The sequence below is a fragment of the Bison bison genome, unplaced genomic scaffold (genome assembly GCF_000754665.1).
Source record: "Bison bison bison isolate TAMUID 2011002044 unplaced genomic scaffold, Bison_UMD1.0 scf7180017864213, whole genome shotgun sequence".
Taxonomy (NCBI): Eukaryota; Metazoa; Chordata; class Mammalia; order Artiodactyla; family Bovidae; genus Bison; species Bison bison.
The window spans coordinates 1,358,949-1,385,123 of record NW_011494785.1 but is presented as its reverse complement, the minus strand read 5'-3'; the positions used below and the strand labels follow the sequence as shown (position 1 = coordinate 1,385,123).

Here is a 26,175-nt window from a genome sequence, read left to right as displayed (position 1 = left end):
TTCATGCTCTGTATCCCGCTAACACTTTGTTCCAAACCATGCAGAGGGCAGATGCTCAGTGCAGACTTGTCAACTAATAGATTAGAGTCTAACACTCACAAAAAATATCCCCTGGACCAACAATCTCTTACATGACTGCATCAGTAGGTAACTCAACACAAGTGGAATTCTTCTGACACATTCAGACAGCACAGACAATGAGATTAGAAGGTACTTTCCCCTCTATCTCACTCCCTTATCTCGCCCTTGTCATCACATGTATAACTCAGGAAAGAACATCTGAGCAAAGAGAAAATTTGGAAGAAGGCATTATGGATCCCCATGGCATGAGCTCATGTGCGTGTGTGTGCGTGTGTGTGTGTGAAAATGGGAGAGGTCTGAAGGAATAGCACTCATGCTACACCCAATCTTAAGGGTCACAGAAGGTGGGCTGGCCCCAGGATGAGTGGTGTCTAAGGTTAACAAGAGGGCAAAGAGCACACACCAGGACTGACCCCCTTCTCCAGGGATCTCCTTAGCCAGTCAGCAAGAGCCCTTTGTTGAATGCTGTAGTGAAAAATCAAAGTGTTAGTCACTTGGTCATGTCTCTTTGCAACCCCATGGACTGTAGCCCACCAGGATTTTCTGTCCATAGGATTCTCCAAGCAAGAATACTGAAGTGGGTTGCCATTCCCTTCTCCAGGGCATCTTCCTGATCCAGGGATCAAACCCAGCTCTCCTGCCTGGTAGGCAGATTCTTTACCATGTAAGCCACCAGGGAAGCCCTGATGCTGTAGCCACCTGGCTAAGAGCATGAGCTGATGTGCCAGAGGGAGGGAACACTGGATGTGGTGGTCTAGGGGGCTAATTTCCCACTTACTAGATGAGGTAAGTCTCTGCACCTCATCTGTAAGATAGAGATGATAACTGTCTGCCACCATGGTGTCTGGAGAAGCAGAGAGGACAGCTTCCCGGATGCAATGCTCAGACTTGCCAGCAAGGGGCTTTATACCAATCCTAAGCATGTTCCAAACCAGTACCTGGGATTAGTGTAACCTACTCTCCCCAAGCATCTTCAGCAGCTTGGATGCACAGATTGCGGATGTCAGAGGCAAATGAAAAATCCATCTGGAACCACCTTCTCATTTTCTAAATGAGACTCGTCTTATTTCGGAGCACATGGGGGAAGAGGGCCATTCTGTGTCACTGCCTGGGAACCTCGGGGCTGTCAGGAAAGACTTCCAGGAACCAAGATAACGTGAGGACCCTCGGGTCACCTGGAAGAGATGGCAAAGCTTGGGGCCCACAAGCTCCTTTCCTGTGTCTGTCCTCCCAACAGGAGGCCACATCACCAGGGTGTGCTCCCCGCAACTTCAGAATCACCCCAGGAAGATGATGAGGGAAGGCCATCCTGAGGAAGTAATATTGGAGCTGAGACTCAAATAGAATCAGGGAACTAGTGGTAGGAGAGCTTCAGGCAAAGGAACCTCAAGAACAAAGGCCTCAGGAGAGAAAAGATTGAAGCTGTGGGGCTGTCCCTCATCCCCCAGGAACATGATCCTCAGAATTCCCACCAAAGCCACCCCTGTTACTGGACATCCTTCCTAGTAACTGTGCAATTTCACTGCCTACAAGCAACTTTGAATCAGATAAACGCTGCATTAATTTCTCTGTAATTAGTCCACTGTTCTCTCACCCATGGTTCCTACACCAATCAACCATGACCAGGGATGTGGGCTGCAGCTGGCCACCTCTGATCACAGGCTATGTGGCGTCAGGAGGCTGGCCTGCATGATCCAGGCCAATGGCCACTCTCTTTTTCCTGGAACATGGTTTCCTCTCATCTCAGACTGATGGATCCCAGGTCCCTGGCTCCTTTGCCCGTTTGGTCGTGGGCATATAGTCTGGGATGAGCTTGATATGGTTCCTGGCCTGGAGGCGGTGGGATGAGTGAGCTGACCTCCAGAGGGACCTGCAAGCCAAGGGGACTATCAGTGTGTCTCTGAGTCACATCACCACCGCCTGGGCCAGAGTTTGGTACATTTTTGCATCTCAAAGTCCTTTTTGAGCAGGAGGGAGAGAGGAGATGGACTTGAATACACATAGGTGGGGAAAATAGTGAGCACTGTCCTTTCTCTCCTGCAAAGGATGTGTCACATGGAAAAGATAGCTTAAGCTATCTTTGGTGCTTAAGCCCATCATATGTTGTTGAGAAAACATAAGGTCCCCAAACATCCCAAACATCAAAGCGATGAACATAACCAAGCCGGTGCAAATGATTTCAACGCTTGATTTGGATGTGTTGAGTACGTCGGCTATCTCCCGAGCGGTATAATGTTGATTGTTCTCAGTTAATGTCTCGATTGGATCACTGTCAACTTCAGCGGGTCTATCCAACCGTACAGAGGGCTCTTAGCAAGTGGGTCTTAGCCACCATACTCTGAGTCAATGGGAAAGCCCCAAACTGGCTCAGAGTATATTCACTAAAACATGATAAAGGCAGAGGGTCTCCAGGGCTTTGGGGATGTGGAAAAGGGTCGGCTGTGATTAATACATACCCCCAGGATTAGATTAGGAATGATAATCACCTCTTCCTTCAGGAAGAGACTAGGATTGAGGGGGTTGGGGTGGGGGAGGAAGAGGGGAACGCGCACACAGGGAACTGGAGACACGCCCATCTTTGCCTTTGTACAGACTCGCCAGGAAATCTGGAAGGTCCAAACGTTTTTGATAAGATTTCCACAGAGAAGCCAACTTGACAGACGCCAAAGCTTTTCCCATCTTGGATCTGGCTTGTGTTCTGGAATCAAGGCGAAGGTAGGCAGCCACCCAGCTTGTTTCCTTTGGCGTGGAGTCAGCCAATTGCGCTCGGGTTTGTTTACATTGGCCGCCTGCAGTGGCTTAAGAGCCTTGAGACAAGAGGGGGCAACCCCACTCACAGGCCCTGAGCAAATCCAAGGATTCTAAGCTGCCCGAAGGGGAGTCTCTGGCCGGGTAGGGTGGTGGGCAAGCAGGAACTGATGGGACTTCCAGGGTTAGGCATCTGGGAAATGGTGCTTTTATGCAGACTTGGTTAAACACTTTGCACTTGGTACAGCCAGGATGCCTACGGATTCCAGGGTCCCCAGGTCCCCTGCTGTGACAAGCATCCTTCTTTTATTTACTTCCAGGATCATGGTGAAGACCAGGGGGCCTAGAGGAAGTATTGGGGTGGCCTCAGAATACTTTTGGTTGGGAGACTTGGGGGGAACAGTGGTTATTTGTTATCGAGGACAAAATTATTTTAATATTACAGCACAGAGAACTATACTTAGTATTTTGTAATAACCTATAAGGGAAAAGCATCCGAAAAGAATATATATATGTGTACATATATATATCATTGAATTACTTTGCTGTACATCTGAAACTAACGTGATATAGTAAATCAACTATAATTCAATTTTTTAAAAAGTATTCAAAAAATAAAGCTGATTATATCACAGAATAAAAAAGGTTTATGCAACAGTTTTAGCCACATTTTAAAACATTTTGCCCATCTGTACAGCTCCCATGCCCCAAGTTTGTTACGATTACCAGCAAGGGTGAGTTTGTTCCTTTCTATGAATTGCCAGTTTATATCTTTGTCCTCGATAGTTCTCCAGAAGAGAGAAATGCTGCTGTCACTTGAGTTTCTTTTTCATTAAATGAACAAACAATAAAAAGTAATTTTCACTATTTTCGTCCCTGGTCTGGCTTTTTTTTTTTTTTTTTGCTGTACAGCATTGGGGACGATCTTAGTTCCCCAACCAGGGATGGAGCCTGTGCTTCCTGCAATGGGAGCACAGAATCTAACCACTGGACCACCAGAGAAGTCCCAGCTCTGGTTCTCTGTGCTAAAGCTGAGGCACTTGAGGCAATGGGGCCTGGAGAGGGGAGGCCCGTGGCTGGTCACTGCCACTTTCTGATGAAAGCCTCCTTACTGACCCATCTTCTCACTGACCAGTGGGTGCATCAGCCTTCCCTCCCCCAACCCTCATCCCTGGCAGTGATGAGTCTGAGGCAGGGACTGTGTCGGGCTTTGGGTCCTGAGGCTTGGGGACGCATGTCCATTTCCCCTGAAGTCAAGCCCATGAGTGAGTGTGCGTACCTTTCCACGGGCTGAGTGCTGGAACGTTGAGCCTGCTGGTCACAGGCAGAGCTGCAGGGGCTCAGCGATGGAAGAATGAAGACCGGGGTTGGAGAGAGGACTGGATCCGTGAAATACAGTAGAAGGAAAGGCTGGCTAGTCAAGGTGTGCAGCCGTGGGTGGGAACCAGAGGTCAGGTGTAAGACCAAGGGGTTCCTGGCAGCAAATCAGAAATGAGCAACCAGATGTACCAAAAGCCCCAGAAAGGAACACAGAAATACAGAAGAGATGACGATGAATAAGTCTGGCAAAACAGAGAGTTTATATAATTAAATAATTGGTGGGAAGACTTGCAAAAACAATCGATGGCAGCCTGACATAGAAGAAATAACATGACCTTCTGGTCAGACCAGATTTCACCTTTGGTTCATGAATGTATTCTTTCTGTGTCCTTGAGCACTTGGTGAATGTCTTAGAGCACGAAGTGTCCTGCTGGAACATATCCCCTGGGCATCACATGAAAGACTCCGTCCCCACACGGCTGGCCCCCAAACAGACAGCTGGGGGCTGAACCTTCTCTTTATCCAGTGAGAGGTGGGGGCCCAGGCTCGGGGGCTAGGAGGTGCAGCCTCCACCTCACTCAGCAGAGACAGGGCTTCTCCTAGCCCCACACTCTGTGTGATGGTGTTAGCCCCGCAGCCCCATCCTTCCCACCAGCACTGCCCTCTGTGGATAGAGGCTCTGAGTTCAGGGAAGGCTGCACAGAGCTTTCCTTCTGGGTACCCCAGAGGCTGCCCAGAGCAGAGGGAGTGTGGGAGCTTCTGCAGCTTGAGAGGTGAACGCTTTGGTTCGGTCTGGTTTGGAGGAAGGAAGTGCACTGATTCTCCTTGACACTTAGAGATCTGCCCCCCAACTCGTAATCCCAAATCGGTATCATGGACTGTAGCTCACCAGGCTCCTCTGTCCATGGGATTCTCCAGGCAAAAATACTGGAGTGGGTTGCCATACCCTCCTCCAGGGGATCTTCCCGACCCAGGGATCAAACCCTGGTCTCTTGCATCTCCTATATTGGCAGGCAGATCCTTTACCACTCATGCCCGAAGGAACTGGCTTCATACAAAGACCTGGGAATTCCGAGAAGGGCCTGAGTTTGGTACTTGGGGGTGAGGCAGAGAGCCCTAGGGGATAACTGTGAGATACAACTTTATTATAGTCAGAAATAGTTCAGGGACTTCCCTAGTGGTCCAGTGGTTGAGAACCTCTCTGCCAATGCAAGGGACACAGGTTCAATCCCTAGTCTGGGAAGATGCCGTGGAGCAACTGAGCCCAAAGACCACAACTGCTGAGTCCTTGAGCTGCAAGTACTGAAGCCCTCGAGCCCAGAGCCCTGCTCCCCAACAAGAGAAGCCGCTGCAATGAGAAGCCTGTGCACTACAGTTAGAGTAGTCCTCACTCACCGCAATTAGAGAAAGCCTACTAGAAGACCCAGTGTGTCAAAAATAAATAGGAAGGCACTTCAGCAAGGGCGCTGATGTGCAGCAGCACATAAGACTCTCATAGCACAGTGTGACACCAGCCAAAGAAGACTGCATACCCCTGTTTTCTTCTCAGGGGGTCTCCAGAAAGCCCCTTGGGATGAGTAGGCCCTGGGGAACCTGGAGGAATCCAAGGCAGGAGGAGGGGACACCGATGGCCTCTTGGTTTAGCTTTATTAACGGTCATGTGGGTGTTCAAGTGACTCACAGGAAAAGGAGGGCTTGCAATCCGAGCTGGTGGTGTGGCTCCCGTGGCTTCTGTGTGAGGTAGGAATAAAGACACTTCCCGGGAGGTTGTGAGGATTAAAGATGGTGAAGGGTGTGCAGTTCTTAGTGGAGGAACTGGCCCCCACTAATTGCTCCGTGAGTGGCAACTATCCTCATGTCATTACATACGAACTTTAAAGTTGTGAACACTTAAAGATGCGAACGTGCGTTCCGTCAGCATCAGAAGTGAGTGAAATGGCAGCTTTCCCTCCGTCACCATCGCTGACGATCCTTCAGCTCTACCGTCTCCCGCCTCCTCTCCCTCCTCCAGTCAGTAACTCTTGTTGCCTGGTCACTCGATGCCAGCCCCTGTGTGCCAGCTGTCGTACAGTACAATCATACTTTTCAAGGTACAGTACTGTAAGATTAAAAATGTTTTCTTTATTTTTTGTGTTTTTTTATGTGATAAGTATTGTAACTCTATTACAGTGCAGTGCTATATAGCCAACTGTGTTAGTTGGGTACCTAGGCTAAATTTTTTGGACTTATGAAAAAACTGGACTTATGAACACACTCTTGTTCATAGTAGGGGACTTTCTGTATTATCCGCATCACTGATCTAACTCTATAGGCCTCCAGGAGAGTGCCCAGGGGCAGTAGACCTCTGAGGGAGGTGTCATATCCAAGAAACAGAAGCCTGCACCCCGGCGCTGGAGTCCTAACAGTTGGTGTGAACTCCATGTTTCAGTTGCAATGGATCTCAAAACAGGGCTGATGCTGAGAGGTACATGATGGTGAAGTCAGGGAAGTTTTAGCTCCAAGGCACCTCCCAAGGGAGCCCAGCACTATAAGGATAGACAGAGCACAGAGGTGGATCTGCTTTCAAAACGTCTGAAACAAATTTTTTCAATCTTCAGTTCAGTTCAGTCTCTCAGTTGTGTCCGACTCTTTGCGACCCCATGGACTGCAGCACGCCAGGCCTCCCTGTCCATCACCAACTCCCAGAGCTTACTCAAACTCATGTCCAATGAGTCAGTGATGCCATCCAACCATCTCATCCTCTGTCGTTCCCTTCTTCTCCCCGATTCAATCTTTGCCAGCATCAAGGTCTTTTCCTAGGAGTCAGTTCTTTGCATCAGGTGGCCAAAGTATTGGAGTTTCAGCTTCAACATCAGCCCTTCCAATGAACACTCAGGACTGATCTCCTTTAGGATGGACCAGTTAGATCTCCTTGCAGTCCAAGGGACTCTCCAGATTCTTCTCCAACACCACAGTTCAAAAGCATCACTTCTTTGGCGCTCAGCTTTCTTTATAGTCCAACTCTCACATCCATACATGAATATTAGAAAAACCATAGCCTTGACTAGATGGACCTTTGTTGGCAAAGTAATGTCTGTGCTTTTTAATGTGCTGTCTAGTTTGGTCATAACTTTCCTTCCAATCTTAGAGCTTATCTATGTAAAGAACTTAATAGATGCTTTCCCAAATTTGACCATCATCTTAAAATTCACATGAAATGACCAAAAATAAGTTGTGGAACTAAAACAAAATGTTTTAAGTGTCTATCGAAAATAAAATGCAAATGTAGATCAGACTTGCTAGAGGAAAAGGCTGGATTCCTTTCTCTTCTCCTTATTGGAAATATTGGTTGTTGTTCAGTTGCTCAGTCGTGTCTGACTCTTTTTAACCCTATGGACTGCAGCACACCAGGCCTCCCTCTCCTTCACTGTCTCCCGGAGTTTGCTCAAGTTCATGTCCATTGAGTCGGTGATGCTATCCAACCACCTCAACATCTGCCGCCGCCTTCTCCTTTTGCCTTCAACCTATCCCAGCATCAGTCATTCATCAGCCGACTCACTGGAAAAGACCCTGGTGCTGGGAACTATTGATATGAAAAGACACTTAAAGACCCTGAAAGCAACAGTGTGGAGGGGCCAGGACTGTAATAAGGATGAGTGAGTCAATTAATTAATTAAAAAATGAAATTATTTGCTATGGCTTTTGTGGTGTTTCTGGAGTTAGCCTAAAAATGTATATTTTGCTGCGATGTGCCTTTTCATACTGGATAAATATTCACCTTGGTAACTAATTTTATTTCTTAATTTGGGGTATTTTTTTCTTAAAGAGGGTTCCTAAAATCATAGAAGCTTTTGGACCCATGAAGCTAGGATCAGCCAATGTTAATAACACCATCTACTTTTTTAAAAGCCTATTTACTATCATTTCTATTGTTTTATTTTATTTATATTTATTTTTAGCTGCGCTGGGTCTTCTTTGTTGCAAGCAGGCATTCTCTAGTTGTGACTAGCGGGGGCTGTTCTTCTAGTTACAGTGGGCAGGCTTCTCATTACAGTGGCTTCTCTTGGTACAAAACATGGACTCTAGGGCGTTCGGCTCAGTAGATGCGGTACTCATTTAGTTGCCCTGGGACATGTGGGATCCTCCCAGACCAGGAGTCGAACTCGTGTCCCCTACATTGGCAGGTGGATATTTAACCACTGGACCCACTGCCAGGGAAATCCATCACCATCTACTTTCAACATAATGATCTGGAAAAGTACTCTGCCTATGTTGCCCAGCTATGTGGAGAGGAGCTTCCAGAGGGGTTCTGGAAGGAGACAGGGGCCACTGAGAAGACAGATAAAGCGGGAAAAGTCTCGTGAAAAGACAGTGGGCAAGAAACTGCAGCAAGAAGCAAAGATTGGAAGGATGTAAGCGGAGTCAAGTCTGGGGTTGACAGCTAAGACAACCAAGTTTAAAGCTGAGAGATACACTGAGAAAAATTTCCAAGAGCACTGCAGGAAGGTGGGCCAGGGAAGAGGGTTGATGAGGCCTATGTAGGGGCCTCATCTGTTTCCCAGCGAGCAGTCCCACTCAGACCAGGCAGATGTGGTTCCTGATAGAAGCTGACACACACTTCCTTGAGGAATTCGAGGCAGGCCAACCAGAGCTGGGGGAAACTCAGAGCAGCTTATGATATGGGATCCGAGTCAAAAGCCTGCCTGTTCCCCTTACGGTCTGCGGCTTCACCCCCCTAATTGAGGAAGACATCCAGGCTGGGAAGCCCCTGGCCTCTGTTAGAAAGAGAGAGAAAGAAGCTTCATGAAACACGAAGGTCCCTGAACTCATATGTAGAGCTGTCTTTTGGCATCCCCATCTGGCTTTCGCCTTGCACTTCCTTTCTGCAGAGAGAGCTGCAAGAACCGCTGAGGCGGGAAGGGTCGGTGTGATCCACTGGTTCTTGGTGAGAGTCTGTCTTCCTGCCTAGTCCTGAAGGGAGGTGACTCCGGGGGCACTGCCACCCACTGCTGCGCAGTGGACAGGGCAGAGGAGGAAGGGGAGGTGGAGGGGGTGGGTGGGGAGCCAGGAGTGCAGACAGGGCTGCCTGGTGAAGAAACATCGGCTCTGCTTTGCAGAACCTGTGGCTCAACCTTGAAGGGCAGGTTCTGCTCTCTGGCGCCCTCTGCTGTGGTTGAGCAGAGCAGATACCCCCGTGGGAGGGGGCAGGAGTGGAAATTTAGACATCGCTTACCTAGGATGAGGGCTTCCCCAGTGGCTCAGTGGTAAAGAATCTGCCTGCAATGCAGGAGTTGCAGGATTCGCAGGTTCGATCCCAGGGTCGGGAAGATCCCCTGGAGGGGAGTAAGGCAACCCACTCCAATATTCTTGCCTGGGAAATCCCATGGACAGTGCAGCCTGGTGGGCTATGGTCCACAGAGTCGCAACAAGTCGGACATGATGGAAGCAACTTAGCACACACACACACGCATGTACCTGGGCTGAGGACTTCCCAGGTGGCTCAGTGGTAAAGAATCCGCCCACAATGCAGATGTGTGTTCGATCCCTGGGTTGGGAAGATCCCCAGCAGCAGAAATTGACAACCCTCTCCAGTAATCTTGCGGGAGATATCCCATGGACAGAGGAGCCCGGAGGGTTGCAATCCTTGGGCTCGCCAAGAGTAGGACACAACTGAACATGCATATACTGTACCTGGGTTTGAGAGAGCTGGGAGACCTGAGATGCGTCTGGCCAGGGCCAGGATGCAAAAGGAGAGTAGACTGGTTTCATGGAAGGTAAGCTGAGTTACCCACACTGGTCCACACTCTTTATGAGTGCCATGCTGTGGGGAGTCCACAGAACTGTACTTGTTAGGGTGGGAACGGACATAAGCGGTATCCAGTTCAACCTCATTAACCAGCAAGACTGTATCGCAGAAAACACACACTTCAGCTCATAGACTTAGGAAACAAACTTATGGTTGCCAGGTGGGGAGGATCGGGGGAAGGCATAGCTAGGGAGTTTAGACAGGACATGTACACACTGCTATATTAAAAATGGATCATCAGCAAGGACCTACTATACAACACATGGAACTCTGCTCAATGTCATGTGGCAGGCTGGATGGGAGGGGAGTCTGGGGGAGAATGAATACATGCATACAGTCCCTTTGCTGTCCACCTGAAACTATCACAGCATTGTTAATCGGCTATACTCCACTATAAAATTAAAAGTTCAAGAAAAAACACACTGCAGGAAAAGGTCCAGCCTTCAATGGCACAGGAAATGCGAGAGAGGAAGGTTACAGAGGGCTGGGGAGTTCATCTTCCTTCCAGATTACCCATGATAGATTCAGGTAAGAGTTCAGACGTGGCTAGATTCCTATGTTGTAGTCTATACACAGATGGAAGGGTGTGTGTCAGGGAGAGTAACATTATTCTGGGAAGAACATATTCCTAAAGTACAGAGGACTCCAACAAGGAGATAAAATGTTGAAAAAAGATGGTGGGCGTGCAAATCAAAGACTGGAAAACCAATCTAAAACTTCAGCCTGTCAAAGTAACCAACACCTGCCAGGAGGGTGCGACCTTCCTGACAGCTCCCACTGTGACTGTCACACTGACCTGCAGGGAACTGGGGCCAGGTCCCCAAGGAGGGACAGCACAACTGGCTGTGGGCAGCTGGTGGGCGGAGGTATGTGAGAGGCCATGGTAAGTGACGTTGGCCTTTGCCTCCAACTGCACTTGAAAATCTCCCGGTAGCGTTAGCTGTGCAAGATGTCATCTCTGGACCCTTGTGGGTTCGTCGTTAATTCATACATAAAATGGCAAACCCCTCCTTCCGTGCCCTCCCTCCCTATTTCCTGTCTCCCTTGTTCTATTTCATGTTTCTTATTAAGTCTGAAATGCTGCACATACATCAGCTCACTGTCTGTCTCTCCCAGAATGTAGCTCCATGCATTCTGTCTCTTCTCCTCTTCTGGATCGCTAGTCTGAAAACCATGCTTGCACACAGTAGGGGCTCCATAAATACCAGTGCAGAGTAAGCGAGAGAGAAATGAAGACAAGGCGATGCATCTTTATAAAGAATGTCTCAGTTTATTATTTTAAACCTGAACCTGCCGAAAAGGATGGTTAGTTGCACTGAGCTCAAAGCATCCCCGGGACATGGACTGGAGACAAGCCCAGGGCTGGACCTTGGCTCCTCAGTTGGGTCCAGAGGTCACAGCCATCAGCCTGGGAGCTTCAGCTGCATCCACTGAGGCTGTGATGGTGACACAGAGGGTTTTCTCGGGGTGATGCCGGGAAGGGAGGTGAGATCACTTATGATGGGGTAGAAACAAGGCCTGGACTGTGCTGCTCATGGCCTGTGGCCACCGAAATGTGGGGAGGGGACCTGGGGAGGGGGCAGAGCAGGGGCAGGCTCAAGGTGCCTGGGACCCTGGGCTGGAGGGACCCAGTGCTTTCACCGATGGATGCAAAAGGGGGTACCAACCCCCCAAGGGATACAGCTCAAGAGGACCTAAAAGAAACCCAAGCCGAAGCTTCTGAGAAGCAGAATCATTCCCTTTCCTCCTGCACACATCCTCCGCCTCCTTTCTCGAATCTCTGTCTTCACGACCCTGTGGAAGGATGGATACCCCGCCGTGTGGGCGCACAGCCCCGTGCTGGTCTCTGCTGCCCCCACGCCCTGGCTCACACGCTGGTGTGCTGGGACCCCGAGGATGCACTGCTGCCCAGCTGGCTCCGGCCCGAGGGCGCCGGGCTGGCTGCTGGGCCCCTCTTGCTGCGGTGGCCGCTGCTCTGGCTCCTCCGGGCCGGCTCCTCCGCCAGCTTGAGTTTCTCGTGCTCCTCTTTCAGGAAGAAGTCCACAAACAGGCTCTTCTCCCTCTTGATCTGCTCGCTGATGTCCGTGGGGATGTCAGGGATCATCCAGTCCACGAGGACACTCAGGAACATCACCAGGTTCTGGGAGGGTGAGGGGAAGGATGAGAAGAGAGGCCCCGGCTGGAGGGTTCCCACCCGGGGTGGGTGAGCGGGGGTGATGACACAGACCCAGAACTGGGGGTAGGGGGCTCTGGGTTCCTCTGGCTCCTCGGCTGATCTCAGCCATCGAACGAGCATCACAGTCCCTCAGGGTCCCCAGGAGAAAGTGGAGCAGTGACAGGGTCTGCCTCCCATGCATGGCCTGACAGCATCGTGTGTGCAAAAGTCGCTCAGTCATGTCCGACTCTTTGCAACCCCATGGACTATACCATCCATGGAATTCTCCAGGCCAGCATACTGGAGTGGGTAGCCTTTCCCTTCTTAGCCATGCCTTCTTTGCCTCCTCCACTCCTCCTCTGTCTGCCTCCCACCCCCCATGTCTTGCTTTGCCTCCAGGCCTCCGGTTCCAGAGCTTTAAAAAAATTTTTATTTATTCATTTTAATTGGAGGATAATTACAATATTGTGAAGGCCTCTGCCATACATCAACATGAATCGGCCATAGGCATACACATGACCCCTCCCTCCTGAACTTCTCAGGAGGTGGCCATAAGGCCTGAAGGCCCCTCCGGGTCTCTCCCTGGACCAGCGGCCCCTGTCTGCCTCCCAGCTGGCCCTCTGCCCCCCATATTGGAGGTGGGCCGGGTTCAACCATCACAGCATCTCCAGTCACAGCGCTGCCTGGACCCTGCCTCCCGCCCGCCTTCATGGGTTCTGAGGTTGTGTACACACCTCTAACTTGCTCCTTTCTCCCCCCGGGGGGCTACGTCACCTCCCCTGAGGTAGGATGAGACCCCCTCCCTCTTCCTGGGAGCATTTTCTACTTAAGAGGGTGACTATTTCCTGCAGGCAGCTGTGGCGTACAGCCCAGTTCAGGGCCACTCCCCGGGTACTCTGGTTCCCAGTCCCCCACCGACCCCCCCAACCTCCAGCTGTGGTCTCCTTCTCCACCTGCCCATCTTCTGCTCACGTGCCCCCTCTCCTTAGAACCGAGGTCGGTGACAGTGCAGGAGACACCAGAGCCCTGCCCTCTGTCTTTCAGGCTCTAAATGTGCCGCCCCCAGCTCGACCTTGAACCCACAGGCCCAGGGGAGACTTGGGAACCAAGGTTGTTCCCAGGGGCCCCTGGGCACCTCAGGGCATCTGGAGCTGCTGAGTCAAGTCCCACACTCGCCTCTTAAACCAAGTCCTCCCAGTGGAGTGGAAGCGACACCTGACACGCGGTGGTAAAGCGAGGTGGCTCCTGAGGGCGGGGGGCAGCAGGGGACAGGTGAGGAATCTCAGCACACGCCGCCCCCCTGCCCCACCATCCCCCAGAGCAAGAATGATGCTTCTCCAGGTGAAGGACTAGCTGGGGATCTTCCCCACTTCCTGTGATGGGGGCCAGGTCAGGATACTTTAGAGCCCTCCAGGGACCCGCCTTTGGGGAATACAAAAGCCTGGGGTGGGGGCAATGGGTAAGCGGTCTGGACTGGTACCCCAGCTCTGCTCCAAGGCCAGCAGTGGGAGTGGGGGCCTCATCTTGGCGACACAACTGTAGGTCCAGCTAGTCTGGGAGATAGGAATAGCCAGCTCGGGTTTGCTATTCAGCAGGGGTGCCTGATGGGGCTCTGGGGGCCTTTCCCACCAGGGGTCTCAAACAACACCACAAAGAGAGGGCTGGTGGGAGCTGGAAGGAAGGGTTAGAACTGGAGCCTTTTCTTGAGTGTGGAGACCGGCCGGGGGCGGTGGGGTGGCCACCTGTCTGCCTTCGGGTTGAGACTCTGCTCCCTCTGCTGTTCCCCACTTTTCAGTCTGAGGTTTACGTGGGAATCCTTCTCCACCCTGCATGTCACTCCATGTCTGCCTCGCAACCTGAATCTGTGCCCTTTTCTGCTTCTGTGCATCCATGCTTTCATGAAAGCCCTCACCCAGCAGAGAGTCACAGAGCACCCTGAAAACCAGAGGCAGGGCTGTCTGGATCCCTGAGCCTGGATCCTAACCAGCTGTCCCTAACTTAGCTGAACAACTCACCTGGAAGATTATGACAAAAGCCAGACGTGCAGACAGAACGGCCCAGTACTGCTTGGAAAACTCGTACGGGTTTGGGGCCCACGGCGGCTCCCGGTAATCCTTAAACCTGTCCAGAAAGGAAGGCAATGTGAAGACTGGGAGGAGATAGAGGGAAGGAGGTACCTCTCTGGCTATCACCTCAAAAGTCAGAGCAGCAGGCAGGGCCTTGGCTCTTAGACCTAGGGAGTAGCAGGCAGAGGTAAGGAACCCAGGGCCCAACCAACAACGTCCAAAAAAGTCCAAACTCCAAAAGAGCCAATGTCAGCCTAGAAGTGTCTTTCTCACTCTCTCCAACATCTCCAGAAGTTTCCTTTGGATTCTCCCTCGTGTGTGTGTGTGTGTGTGTGCGCGCGCGCGTGCATGCACGTGTCTCTGTGTGTGCTCAGTCGTGTCTGACTCTTTTGTGACCCCATGGACTGCAGCTCATTGGGCTCCTCTGTCCACGGAATTTTCCAGGCAAGAATACTGGAATGGGTTGCCATGAGGGGTCCAGGAATCATGAGAGGAACTCAGGACAGGGGATCCACCTGGGGTCCACTAGCCTGTGGGCTCTGAGAGCGGCAGGGGACGCCAGACACCCGGCAGAGTGCTCCGAGGCCCAGGACTCAGTGAAGACACAGATCTCTTGAGAGCTGATTCAGACCAAGCTGAAGGCTGAGTGGATTTGGGGGAGCAGTGGTAACGATCACAGTTGGGCAGTAGCCCCCTCTTTTAACTGCCCGTCTTGATCATCTGCCCATGTTGTTTAAGGCTTCGCCAGTGACTCAGCAGTAAAGAATCTTCCTGCGATGCTGGAGATGCAAGAGACACAGGTTCCGTGGCTGAGCTGGGAAGCTCCCCTGGAGGAGGAAATGGTAACCCACTCCAGTACTCTTGCCTGGAAAATTCCATGGACAGAGGAGCCTGGTGGGCTATAGTCCATGGGGTTGCAAAGAGTCAAACACAGCTGAGGAACTGCACGCACACACACACACACACCACAGTTTGAAAAAACAAAATGTGAGTGCCTGCCTCGCACTCAGACCATGGAGAGGTCTAGGGCTTGTCTGAGCTGTTGCCTTCCCCCCTCCCCCCGCTTCCCATCCTGAGATGACTCATGTTAAAAATGGCTTATTTTCTCAGAATCACTTTTTTTCTAAGCCTGGAAAAATGGCAAGAGCTGGTACAGAAGATTTATGCTCCTTCATGGAACTGTTTTCTCCATGGAATTCAACAAATCTTCGATGTTCAGTGAAAGCAAAACAAGCCCTGGGCTGAAGCATGAGATGGGGTAGCATCAGGCCACCAGGGGGGTGCAGGGACGCCGAGGAAGGCGGGGAGGGTTGGGGGCACCCAGAAGGAAAAAAGCATATACTGAACGTGTCCACCCCCGACAAGGAACTTTTCTGAAGCTGCTTCACTTGAGAACAAGATCCGTGGGCAGGCATGGGTATCCCCATGTAACCCAGGAGGGAACTGAGTCTCAGAGAAGTTCAATACTCAGCCAGCCAGGGGTGGATTCAAGGTGAGAATCCCAGTCTGCCTGAATCCAGCCTTTCCTCCATTGTCGGGAAGCTTCTGGCCTCCAGCTGCGGTTTGGGGTGGGGGAATCTGCTGTGGGTGCTCTCTGAACCCTTCCCTGTCCTGAATGAACCCACGGCTCTAAAAGATCCACACAAAAGCATGGGGGCTTTCAGTAGTCCAAGAAGATATGGCCCAAGAAGATCCCCTCCCAAGAGGGGAGAAGAGGAAAAAAGGAAGATGAAAAGAGATGCAGGCAAAAAGGCAGAAAAAGTCATAGCGGGAGATTCAGCCCCAGAAAGAGGCAAACGGAGAGGTGGAGGCTGAACGTTTGACTGGGGCTGGGCAAGAGGCCAGGAGCTGCCCCCTCCCACCCGGCTCCCCTCTTCCGACAGCTGATCACAGCTGTTGCAGGCTTGGTTTGACATCCGGATGAGAAGCAAAGCTAACTGCAGCCCAGCAAAGCACCACAGGGTTCATCCTCACCATCCGTGGCTGAGGACAGAAACAAGACCAGCTCCAGACCACGCCCACTTGTGGGAGAGGGCGAGGGTGTGGCCAAGGGAATACGGTCATCTTGAGTGGGGAAAAAATCTCAGGCTTGCCTACCCTCCTGCTCTGCCCCTCAAATCCCAGGCAGACAGGAATCTGTCTTGCTTTTCTCAAGACCCCTGGAAGAGGGGTGCTGTACACCCCTGCCCCCCCGACTTTTGACCATGGGGAAGATACCCCCAGGTCCAGTCTGATCCTGCCACTGCAATCGAAGTCACTCCGCTTGTTTTCTAGCTCCATCGATGAAGGAACAGCTGCTCACTGACCTCAGTAAGACAGCCATCGCTCACCCCTCTCTTTTTCCAGTCTGCAAAGAATCCATAAATAATCTAATTCTGGTCCCACTTCTGCTACTAACTCACCACAGCGTTTGGAAATGTCACTTTACCCTCCCTGAGTGTCCAAAACATGTTTTGAATCTGGCAGGCACATCCATCTCATCAAGGGTCTGGGGAAAGATTAACACAGAGATCCGTCCAGAAAGCTCGACTCGCAGTCCCGCTGTGCCAGTGGACTAAGGGTGCTTTGTCAGGAACTACAGGGCCAGCACTGCCCAGAAAAGAGCAGTGTGCAATTTAATGATTTGTGCATCTGTTCACATTTCTCTTTCCAAAGCTAACTTTAAATAAAAACTGTGACCTGGAGTAAGCAATGCATTTTACATTCATGCACGCATGCATATGTATCACAGAAATAAAAATCACACAGAACACATGCATCCTTGCTGTATCCCATGCTCTGATACTCTTTTATTCTCTGCTGTCCTCTCCTTTCCTAGTCTTTAAAATGCTGCTCATGATACACTAAGCCATTTCCCAACTGATGAACCATGATTCACAGTTTGAAGAACACTGATTCCAGTAAGCCTCTGCCACCAGGTAAATGATTGCTCATTTACATTCCAGTATAAGTTCAGATTTCATAATTTAAAAATAATTCACCCTAAGAAGTCAAGTGGGTGCTGGAGAAGACTCTTGAGAGTCCCTTGGACTGCAAGGAGATCAAATCAGTCCATCTTAAAGGAAATCAATCCTGAATATTCATTAGAAGGACTGATGCTGAAGCTGAAACCAATACTTTGGCCACATGATGTGAAGAGCCGATTCACTGGAAAAGACCCTGATGCTGGGAAAGATTGAGGGCAAGAGGAGAAGAGTGTAGTAGAGGATGAGATGGTTGGATGGCATCACCGACTCAATGGACATGAGTTTGAGCAAACTCTGGGAGATGGTGAAGAACAGCGAAGCCTGGAGTGCTGTAGTCCATGGGGTCACAAAGAGTCAGACACGATTCAGCGACTGAACAACAACAACAAAAGCTCAGGTTTCAGAATTTAAAAAAAATTCACCCTAAGAATTCAAGTGTATCAAATGTTTTCACTGAGTAATCAGAAGACACTAATTAAAGACAGAGATCATTAGTTTTAAGACTAGACGTGTCCAGAAAAGACAGAGTGGCTATTGAACTTAATTGTGGCCAAGCCAGTGACAGTGGTCTGTTTCACTTCCAAGCCCAGTGCAGAGAACGGCATTGGCAAAAGCTGGGGAGTCAGCAGACGAAGGCTTGATCCCACCCCCACTGTTTCACTTCTCTGTCCTCTAGCAAGTTACCTAATGACCTGATGGCTGGGGTCCTCGTCCATGAAACATGGGCGTTCTATCTCACAAAGCTGTAACGAGGACCACTCAGCACACTGCCAGACATGTCAGAGGACCCAATACATCGGAGCTGTTCTTTCTCCTTCAACTGAAGGTGACTTAAGAAGTACACCTCTTCTGTTAAAAGAGGACGGAGCAGGTACACCCCTGCCCCCAGTTCCTCCTGGCCTTCCAGGAGCATGGCTTTCTGAGCATGGCTCAGATGCCCTGAGTGTCCCATGATCCTGAGATGAACCAAATAGAGCTGATGCCCAGCTGCAGGCAGCTTCTCTCAGGTTCTTCATCCAGGTGAAGGCACGAAGCAGGCCAGCGTCAGGCTGATGGGCAGGAGAGCTTCTGTTCCATTCCCATCAGCTCAAATGCTTCCCAAAGCCATCCCCTTTCCCCTGGTTTTGAGAGCTCTGGGTCTCCCAAAGTCCCACTGGGTGGCCCAGCACTGGGAGAACCCCACATGTGCTCACTTCCTGCATCTGCTGGCCGGGGCTGAAGCTCGGGGTTATAATTTTAGGAACATTTCCCAGATCTCACCCTTGTCCGTTCAGTCTTCCTTTATTTTCTTTGAGCCTTACCATCGACTTTGAGAGTTCCCTGGAGTCTTGTAATAAGGAGAGTCTTCCAATAATGAAACAACTAGAGTGTCTAAAACTGGACTGGAGCGGCTGGGCCCCTTACTATTTATAAGAACCTGAGAAAGTTATTCCATGTTTCCGAACCTCATCATTCTAACTTCACAGAGCCAACAAAATGTGCATCACTGGGCTGGGTACGTAGAAGGTGTGCACGGGACAGCCTTCTCGACCCACCACGAACAAAGGAACGTGAGTACACGTGTGTGTGTGTGTGTGTGTGTGTGTGTATTTACACTGAATGTCGAAGGAAAACACAGTGAGCAGTAAATGAGACGGCTCGTGTAAGCGTGACTTCTGGAGGCAGAAGTGGGCACAACAGTTTCTTCTGGGAGAGAATGACTGGGGTGGGGGCTGAGAAAAGAGTCTTTCCCTTTACATGTACATATACATATACATATATACGCACATACATCTGTAAAGAATGACTTTTAGAACAAAAAAGTTCTTAATTGCAAAAGAAGGATGCACGACTTCCTAGGGAGTCCAGTGGTTAAGAATCCGCCTGCCAATGCAGGGGACACAGCTTCGATCCCTGGACCAGGAAGATTCCACATGCTGTGGGGCAACTGAGCCCATGCACCACAATACTGAGCCTGTGCTCTAGAGCCAGGAGCTGCGATCACTGAGCCCACGTGCCACAACCACTGAAGCCCACATGCCCCAGAGCCTGTGCTCCACAACTAGAGAAGCCTCTGCAGCGAGAAGCCTGCACACCACAACCAGAGAGAAGCCCACGCTCACGGCAACTAGAGAGCCTGCACAAACCAGTGAAGACCCAGCACAGCCAAAAATAAAGAAAATATTCTCTAAAAAGATCCAATTAATGGCAATATTCAGTGACCCAAATATATTTTCACATTGAGCTCCCAGGAGCCAAATCACAGGGTTAAGTGAAGCAAACTCACATCCATTAAGTAAAAGAGGTACAAAAATCAACACTAACTCTTAACTTTAAAAATGCATTCGAAAAAATAAATAAATAAAAATAAAAATGCATTCATATTTTACCTAGATTGTTTGAACACTGTGAAATAATCACATTGAATGTATACATGACCTAAAGAAATAAGGTTCCTATTAACTCAAAATATAGTTCATTATTAGAAAGAGAACCTGTGAAGTGTCTTTAAAAGTTCTATAAATTCATTTTTATGTTACTACATGGGAAAATGACTGAGAAAGGGTCTCGCAAACATGCCACCAGGGCTACTACAGTTGGAAAGATGCCCAGAGCTGGGCAGGGCTGTGTGGACGCAGGACCGAGTTGGAGAGGTTGCCTGTAATGTTTAAAACTTCCACAGGAACAAATTCATATATTACACGTGTCACTCACTATTGATGTTTTTGCACGAAATAGAAAAGAAGGTTTGGAGGTGATTTATTCCAAGTCCCCACTCTTACAGATGGGGAAACTGAGGTGCAGGCAGGGAGGAGAGGCTCCTGGCTCAGATGCCCCCTCCCATGCTCACTTGCAGGATGACCTTGACAGTGACACCTGCCACAGGTCATCATAATACAGAATCACTGCAGCTGCTGATGTAATAAACCAAGGGGTTGGTCCTCGACATTCAGAAATGGCTTTTTTCTCGGGGGCGGGCACTCCCTGTAACATGCGGGCTCTTAGCTTCCTGACCAGGGATGGACACCATTCCCCCTGCAGCGCAAGTGCTGAGTCTTAACCATTGGACCACCAGGGACGTCCTGGAAATGGCTTTTTTTTTTAACTATTTATTTTTAATGGAAGGCTAATTGCTTTACAACATTGGCTTGATATCTGCCATATATCAACGTGAATCAGCCATAGGTAACCTATGTCCCCTCCCTCTTGGACCTCCCTCCCACCTCCCACCCTATCCCACCTCTCTAGGTTGTTACAGAGCCCTGGTTTGAGTTCTCTGAGTCACACAGTCAATTCCCATTGGCTATCAATTTCCATACCATAGTGTATATGTTTCACACTGCTCTCTCCATTCGTCTCACCCTCTCCTTCCTCCCACTGCCCTCACCCGTAAGTCTGTCCTCCATGTCTGCATCTCCATTGCTGCCCTGCAAAATAGCTTCATCAGTACCATCTTTCTAGATTCCATATATATGTGAAACAGCTTTCTAAAATGATCTTTTACTCATTATAATCAGTAGTAAATGCATTTCTCAACCCCAAACAGTGGTATGTAAAAATAAAATTTAATAGTCCCAGTCCAGTGGAAAGTAATGTCTTAATGCTGAACAAGATGGCACATAATATTTTCATACCACCCGAGCTGCTTACAAATGTCTTTTGAAATTTTCCCTTCAATAAGGGAAAAAAGCCCGGCCCACTAGGAACTAACCAGGCCCGAGTTGATCTAGTGGCTGATACAGATAAGCAGAGGTACCCATAAAGCTGGCTTTCCCTCTGGTCTCGGCCAGGAGCAGAGGAGATGCAGGCAGGCCCCAGAAGGAACTCGCAGGACCCTGGGACAGGAGAGAACTTGAATCCTACAGACAAGCCCACAGGCACCACCCAAGGATCCTGTTTCGGGATACTTAGCATCTCCAAACAGACCCAGTGGCTTAGCCAAGCCCAGGTGGGTTCCTTGAGCTCTGAGACCCCAGTCCCTGCCCTGCTGACCTCTCTGTTCTCCTCCCGCTGAGCCAGAAGCCTGAGCCACCATCCAGCCTATAGGACACAGGGGCACCTCGACCCTGTTAAATGGCCACTAAGCGTGCAACAGGCTGACGTCATGGGGCTGTTTATTGAGCAGCCCTTCGTGGTCAGTTAAATGGCCGAGGCAGACATAGCTCCAAAAATGCTGGGAACGCATCTTGAACAGGCAGTCAGAGACTTGTCTTAACTTTTACTGCTATTTTTAAGATACCTCTATCCTTGGCAAGGCTGGGCTGGAGCCTGAGACCTCAGTTTTATTTGACCACATTTATCTCTGGAGGTCATGAAAAACTAAGAATAAGAAGGGTCACTGAGTTCCCAACACTATTTGCCAGAAAATCAGGGCAGATTTCACTTCCCACCATGGAAGCAGCTCTACACGCCGGCTCTGGGGCTAGCCCTGCTGTTGTCTGCGTGTCTGTGTTTCTCACAATCTCGCCCTCTCTCCATCCTCTTATTTTTTCATTTCTCTTCCTGACAGCCACTGACGAATCCTGGCTTACAAGGACATCAGTAACTTATGTCTTTACTTCCTAAATTTCCAGAGACCTTGGCAAGCCAGCCAGGTCCCCATGGCATGCGGTGAGCAGGACCCACCTGGGGTGGGTACAGATCTCCATCAGTACTGCTCATTCTTCTAGAAAAGGCAACCCACATGGTATACCTGTTTGGGACGGTGTGTGTCTAGATGATACGCTGACCCCGCTCTCCAGGCATCTGTTTTACACTTCAGAGCAGGGTGGCCCCTTACTTCCAATGTAACCTGCTGCTCTTCACAGCGCAGTCAGAGATGACACTGGTGAGAAGTCCCTTCGATCCCCGCCGCGGCTCCCAGTGCCGTAAGAGGAGTCCACACACCTCCTGTGCCTGCCTGGTTTCTCTCTCCTAGTTCAACCCCCTTATTCCATCTCCGACCACTGAGCACAATCCAGCCCCTCTGCATGGGACACCCTGTCCTCCCTGGACTCCCCCACACCACGTGATAATCCCTTCCTGCCCATCACTGCTCCTCCCACCCTGCTCACCACCCAGGCCGCCTTGGTCCCTCCTGGGAGGGAGCAGATTCAACAGGATTCTCCCTCTGGCCACTCCTGCATTGGACACTGAGGTCCAGGTTAGGGGCATGGCCTCTTCCTTCAGGGATAGGAGAGTGTCCTGCAGTCTCCCAATTGCAATCACAGAAGCTTGATTCTCATTGCTTACTCATCTCATTCATCTAGACTTCTTGAGGGAGGCACCGTCTTGTTCCCTATCATATGACCGATGCCAAGCCTATCATAAAGCCTCAAAAACAGGTGCACGATGAGGGCTTCCCTGGTGGTCTGGTAGTTAAGAATCCACCTGCCAATGCAGGGGACACGGATTTGAGCCCTGGTCCTGGAAGATCCCACATGCTATTCGGCAACTAAGCCCATGTGCCACCATCATTGAGCCCACGTGCCACAGTGACTGAAGTCCGTGTACCTACAGCCTATGCCCCACAATGAAGAGTAGGTAGCACCCACTCCCCACAACTAGAGAAAGCCCATGCACAGCAATGAAGACCCAGCACAGCCAAAAACAAATAAAGTATAAAAAAATAGGTGCACAATGATCCTATGATCCCGGTTGGTATGGAGTAAGATCAAACCAAACTCTTTGAGTTTGATCTATTTTCTGCAGGTACATTTTCTTGACAGAAATATAGAATGCACTTCCTACACACACAGCTAGTTTTAATTCCACCACTCTATGGACCACACACGAGCCATGGTCCCCTCTACTTTCATTGGAGAGAAGAGTTATCAGGGCTTATGGCTGCCTGGAAAGTCCAGTGATCTGACTGGACACAGCAAAGCTCAGTGCCATTCAGGTGTGCTAATAACGCCTGGTCTCCTGAGCACCTACTGTTTTGGCTGAGCTGCATCTGTTCATCGTGACTTCAGATCTCAGAGGAGGAGGAAACGACCCCCTACTCTGAGACCATGTGCTTTAGATGGAGATCATTTCACCTCCCACTCCCAAGCCCCACAGTGCCAAAGACCATGGAAAGCATCACATTCTTCTGGCTGCAGTGATTGGTTCTGGGTAGGAAGCATGGCTGATCCCAACCAATGAGCTGCAGCAAGACTTTTGCTGATATGGTTGGGAAAGAGGTGGAAGGCTTGTTTCCCACTGGATTTGGACCCAGTATAATACTGGTCTATAGTTTCCTTGAAACTACAGTCACCATTGACTACAGTAGAGTGGGAAGATGGAGCAAGATTTGGTTTGGGCAGATTGAATCAAGTCTACTCAACTAGAACCACCCTCAACTTTTAATACAGATGCATTTAAGTCCCTTTGTGTTTAAGCGAGTTCAATCCATTGGAAAATATATTCAGAGGGTCACTGGAAGATCTGATCATCAAGAGCAAGGTCCCTATGGATAGACCTTCCAGACCAACTTCTAGAAGGTCTATATGTGCTTCTAGACCAACCAAAGGAACAGTGTTAGCCTTGGCTTCCCCAGGCAACAAGTCACACTTGTGCTGTTCGTGGCTGCGAGCAGGGGTTAAGGCTTGCATTCTTGAACAAATGTCAGTCTTGCTTCAGGATCTGTCACTGGAAACCTCTTAGAAAGCTGAAGACTTTTCTAGGATCACAGAGAAGATCACAGATCTTGGCTCCTCTGGTTGCCAAGCACGCTCTAGGGAGTGTGGGCTCAGTAGCTGTGGTTGTGGCTCACGCGCTCTAGAGTACAGGCTCAGCAGTTGTGGCTTAGATGCCCTGTGGCATGTGGGATCTTAGTTCCTGAACCAGAGATCCAACCTGTGTCCCCCACACTGGCAGGTGGATTCTTAACCACTGGACTACCAGGGAAGTCCCCGTGTTCTATTTGTTTAAATACAAGAGGTATGATCTTGGATCGAGTCCTCCAGGGACCATCACTTAACCAAGGTACAAAAGGTTAGAGAATTTATTCCCCCTCTGCTTCCTTTTTCTCTTTCTTTGCCCTTCTCAGGTAAATAGTGGAGAGTTCTCTGTTTCTCAGCTTCAGTGATCCCTGTGCTGACAGACTACAATCATGACTCTAACCTGGTCCTCTTGGGAATTCCAGCTACTCTCTCCAGGAGTTAGATGGAAATTCCCCCCTTAGATTTCTTACCATTGTTTTACATGCAACATGACTGGGACCAAATTCATCACATGGATGGTAAAATCAGATTCTCTTAGCATCTTCCCCATCCCTGTCAACGGACCCACAATTTCCCAGTCTTCTGACGTCAGCCCAAACTTCAGGATCATCCTAACTCAGGCTCTCTCTCAGGCCTCTGGTCCCCAGCTTTGTAAGGTATGGCATTAAGTAGCTCATCTTCTCCCCAACTCCGAATTTCTTCCACATTTCTGTTCCAGGCCTTCCATGGCTCATGTCTGAATGGTGCAGCACCTCAGCCACTCTCCTTGAGTTCCTTCAATTCTAACCCATCTTCCACTCTGAGACCAAATTAATTTTCCTAAACCTACACTTTATCCTCTAACTACCTGGCCCTATAAAAGTCCATAACTTCCTACTGCGTCACATTAAAATTCCTATAAGATTTCAAGGTTTCTCAGTATCTACTTCATCCTACCTATTCAAGTCCAACGACACTTTGGCTTATACTACCCATGGAGTTGCTCTATATATTCTATTTTCTTTATTATTCCCTATGTTTATCTCCCAAACACTCTCCTCGCAGACTCTACCAGCTAGCCCCTAAGCGTTTATCAAATCCCCCAGGTTCATCCCAACCCCCATGACCTGGCTCGTGCTGACTCCACACTATGATATGTTTTTTGCCCAACAACTCTTCATGGCTCCTCCAAGAAGCCTACCTTTTCCATTCCAGCCTCTACCATTCTCCCCCCTCTCCAAACACCCATAAAGCTTATGATCTGTACTAGATATAATCACTGAACAATGTGCAATGTCCCAGAGAGTTCTGTTTTCTTCCCAACCAGACCTTCCCTTGATGGTGAGAATGAACCTATATACCTTTTTGTCTGCTCCAAAATGTCTAGCAAAAGGCACTCAATAAATGTTGGCTGATTCATTTAGAGAACAAGCTTATGGTTCCCAGGGGGAAGGATAGAGGGAAGGAATAGTCAGGGAGTTTGGGATGGACATGGACACACTGTTATATTTAAAACGGATCACCAGCAAGGACCTACAGTATAGCACAAGGAACTCTGCTCAATGTTATGTGGCAGCCTGGATGGGAAAAGAGTTTGGGGAGAATGGATACGTGTATATGTATGGCTGAGTCTCTCTGCCGTCCATCTGAAACTATCAAGGCATTGTTAATCATCTATACCCCAAAACAGAATTAAAAGTTAAAAAAAATAAAGTGTTGAAACCTTCCAGTTAAAAAAATATTGGTTGATTCATTGAAATTGATATTTTGGGATCTGGGGCTTGGGGGTAGGAGACCGAGGCTAAGAAGAAGGATAATGATACAATTCTAGGTCATCCGGAGAGTTACTTGGACTTGCTGCTTCCAGTCCTCCATCGCCCTCCTGCTCCCGATCACCTTACCTGCAGAACTGAACCTCCTGCTCAAACTGGGAGTTCTCGGGCTGCGTTCCCTCCTTCAGCTGGCTGACGTTGAAAAAGGAGAGGGTGTGGTTGACAAAGCCATGCAGAGTCCCATTGTGACTGTAGGAGTACTGATACACCAGGCGGGGGATGAAGTCGGAGGTGACAGCGATGACAAAAGCCTGGGGGTAGAACCACAAGCACCTGAGGAATGGTCAGGTCGGACGCCATCGAGGTGGCACAGGTCCATCTGGCTAAGAGACGGCCCCCCTCCTGGGCTCCCCATCCAGAGGTGCTGCTCTAATAGAATCCTCATCCTGAGCTCATGTTGCTGACCTGCCTGGCTTTTCCATCTTTGACACATGGAAGGAAACCACGGCTGTCAAGAGAGTGAATTACGGCCACTGAAGAAAAGAATGCGCAGCCAGTTGGGACCATTTGGAGAGGGAGGGCATAAACATCTCGAGATATTTGACCTGATGCTGGCATTGGCCACACCAAAGAGGAGT

At 49.7% G+C, this 26,175-nt stretch overlaps 1 protein-coding gene across 1 annotated transcript in view; it reads right to left on the bottom strand.

The window, feature by feature from the left end:
• Nucleotides 1-11,801: 11,801 nt before the first annotated feature.
• ANO2 (anoctamin 2, calcium activated chloride channel) overlaps nt 11,802-26,175 on the bottom strand; it is a 339,922-nt gene continuing 325,548 nt past the window's right edge. The window contains exons 25-27 of the mRNA XM_010844983.1: nt 25,667-25,848; nt 14,105-14,210; nt 11,802-12,074 (exon numbers count right to left, since the gene is read on the bottom strand). Of these exons, the coding sequence (XP_010843285.1) occupies nt 11,802-12,074; nt 14,105-14,210; nt 25,667-25,848 (561 nt within the window). The remainder of the gene's footprint in view (nt 12,075-14,104; nt 14,211-25,666; nt 25,849-26,175) is intronic.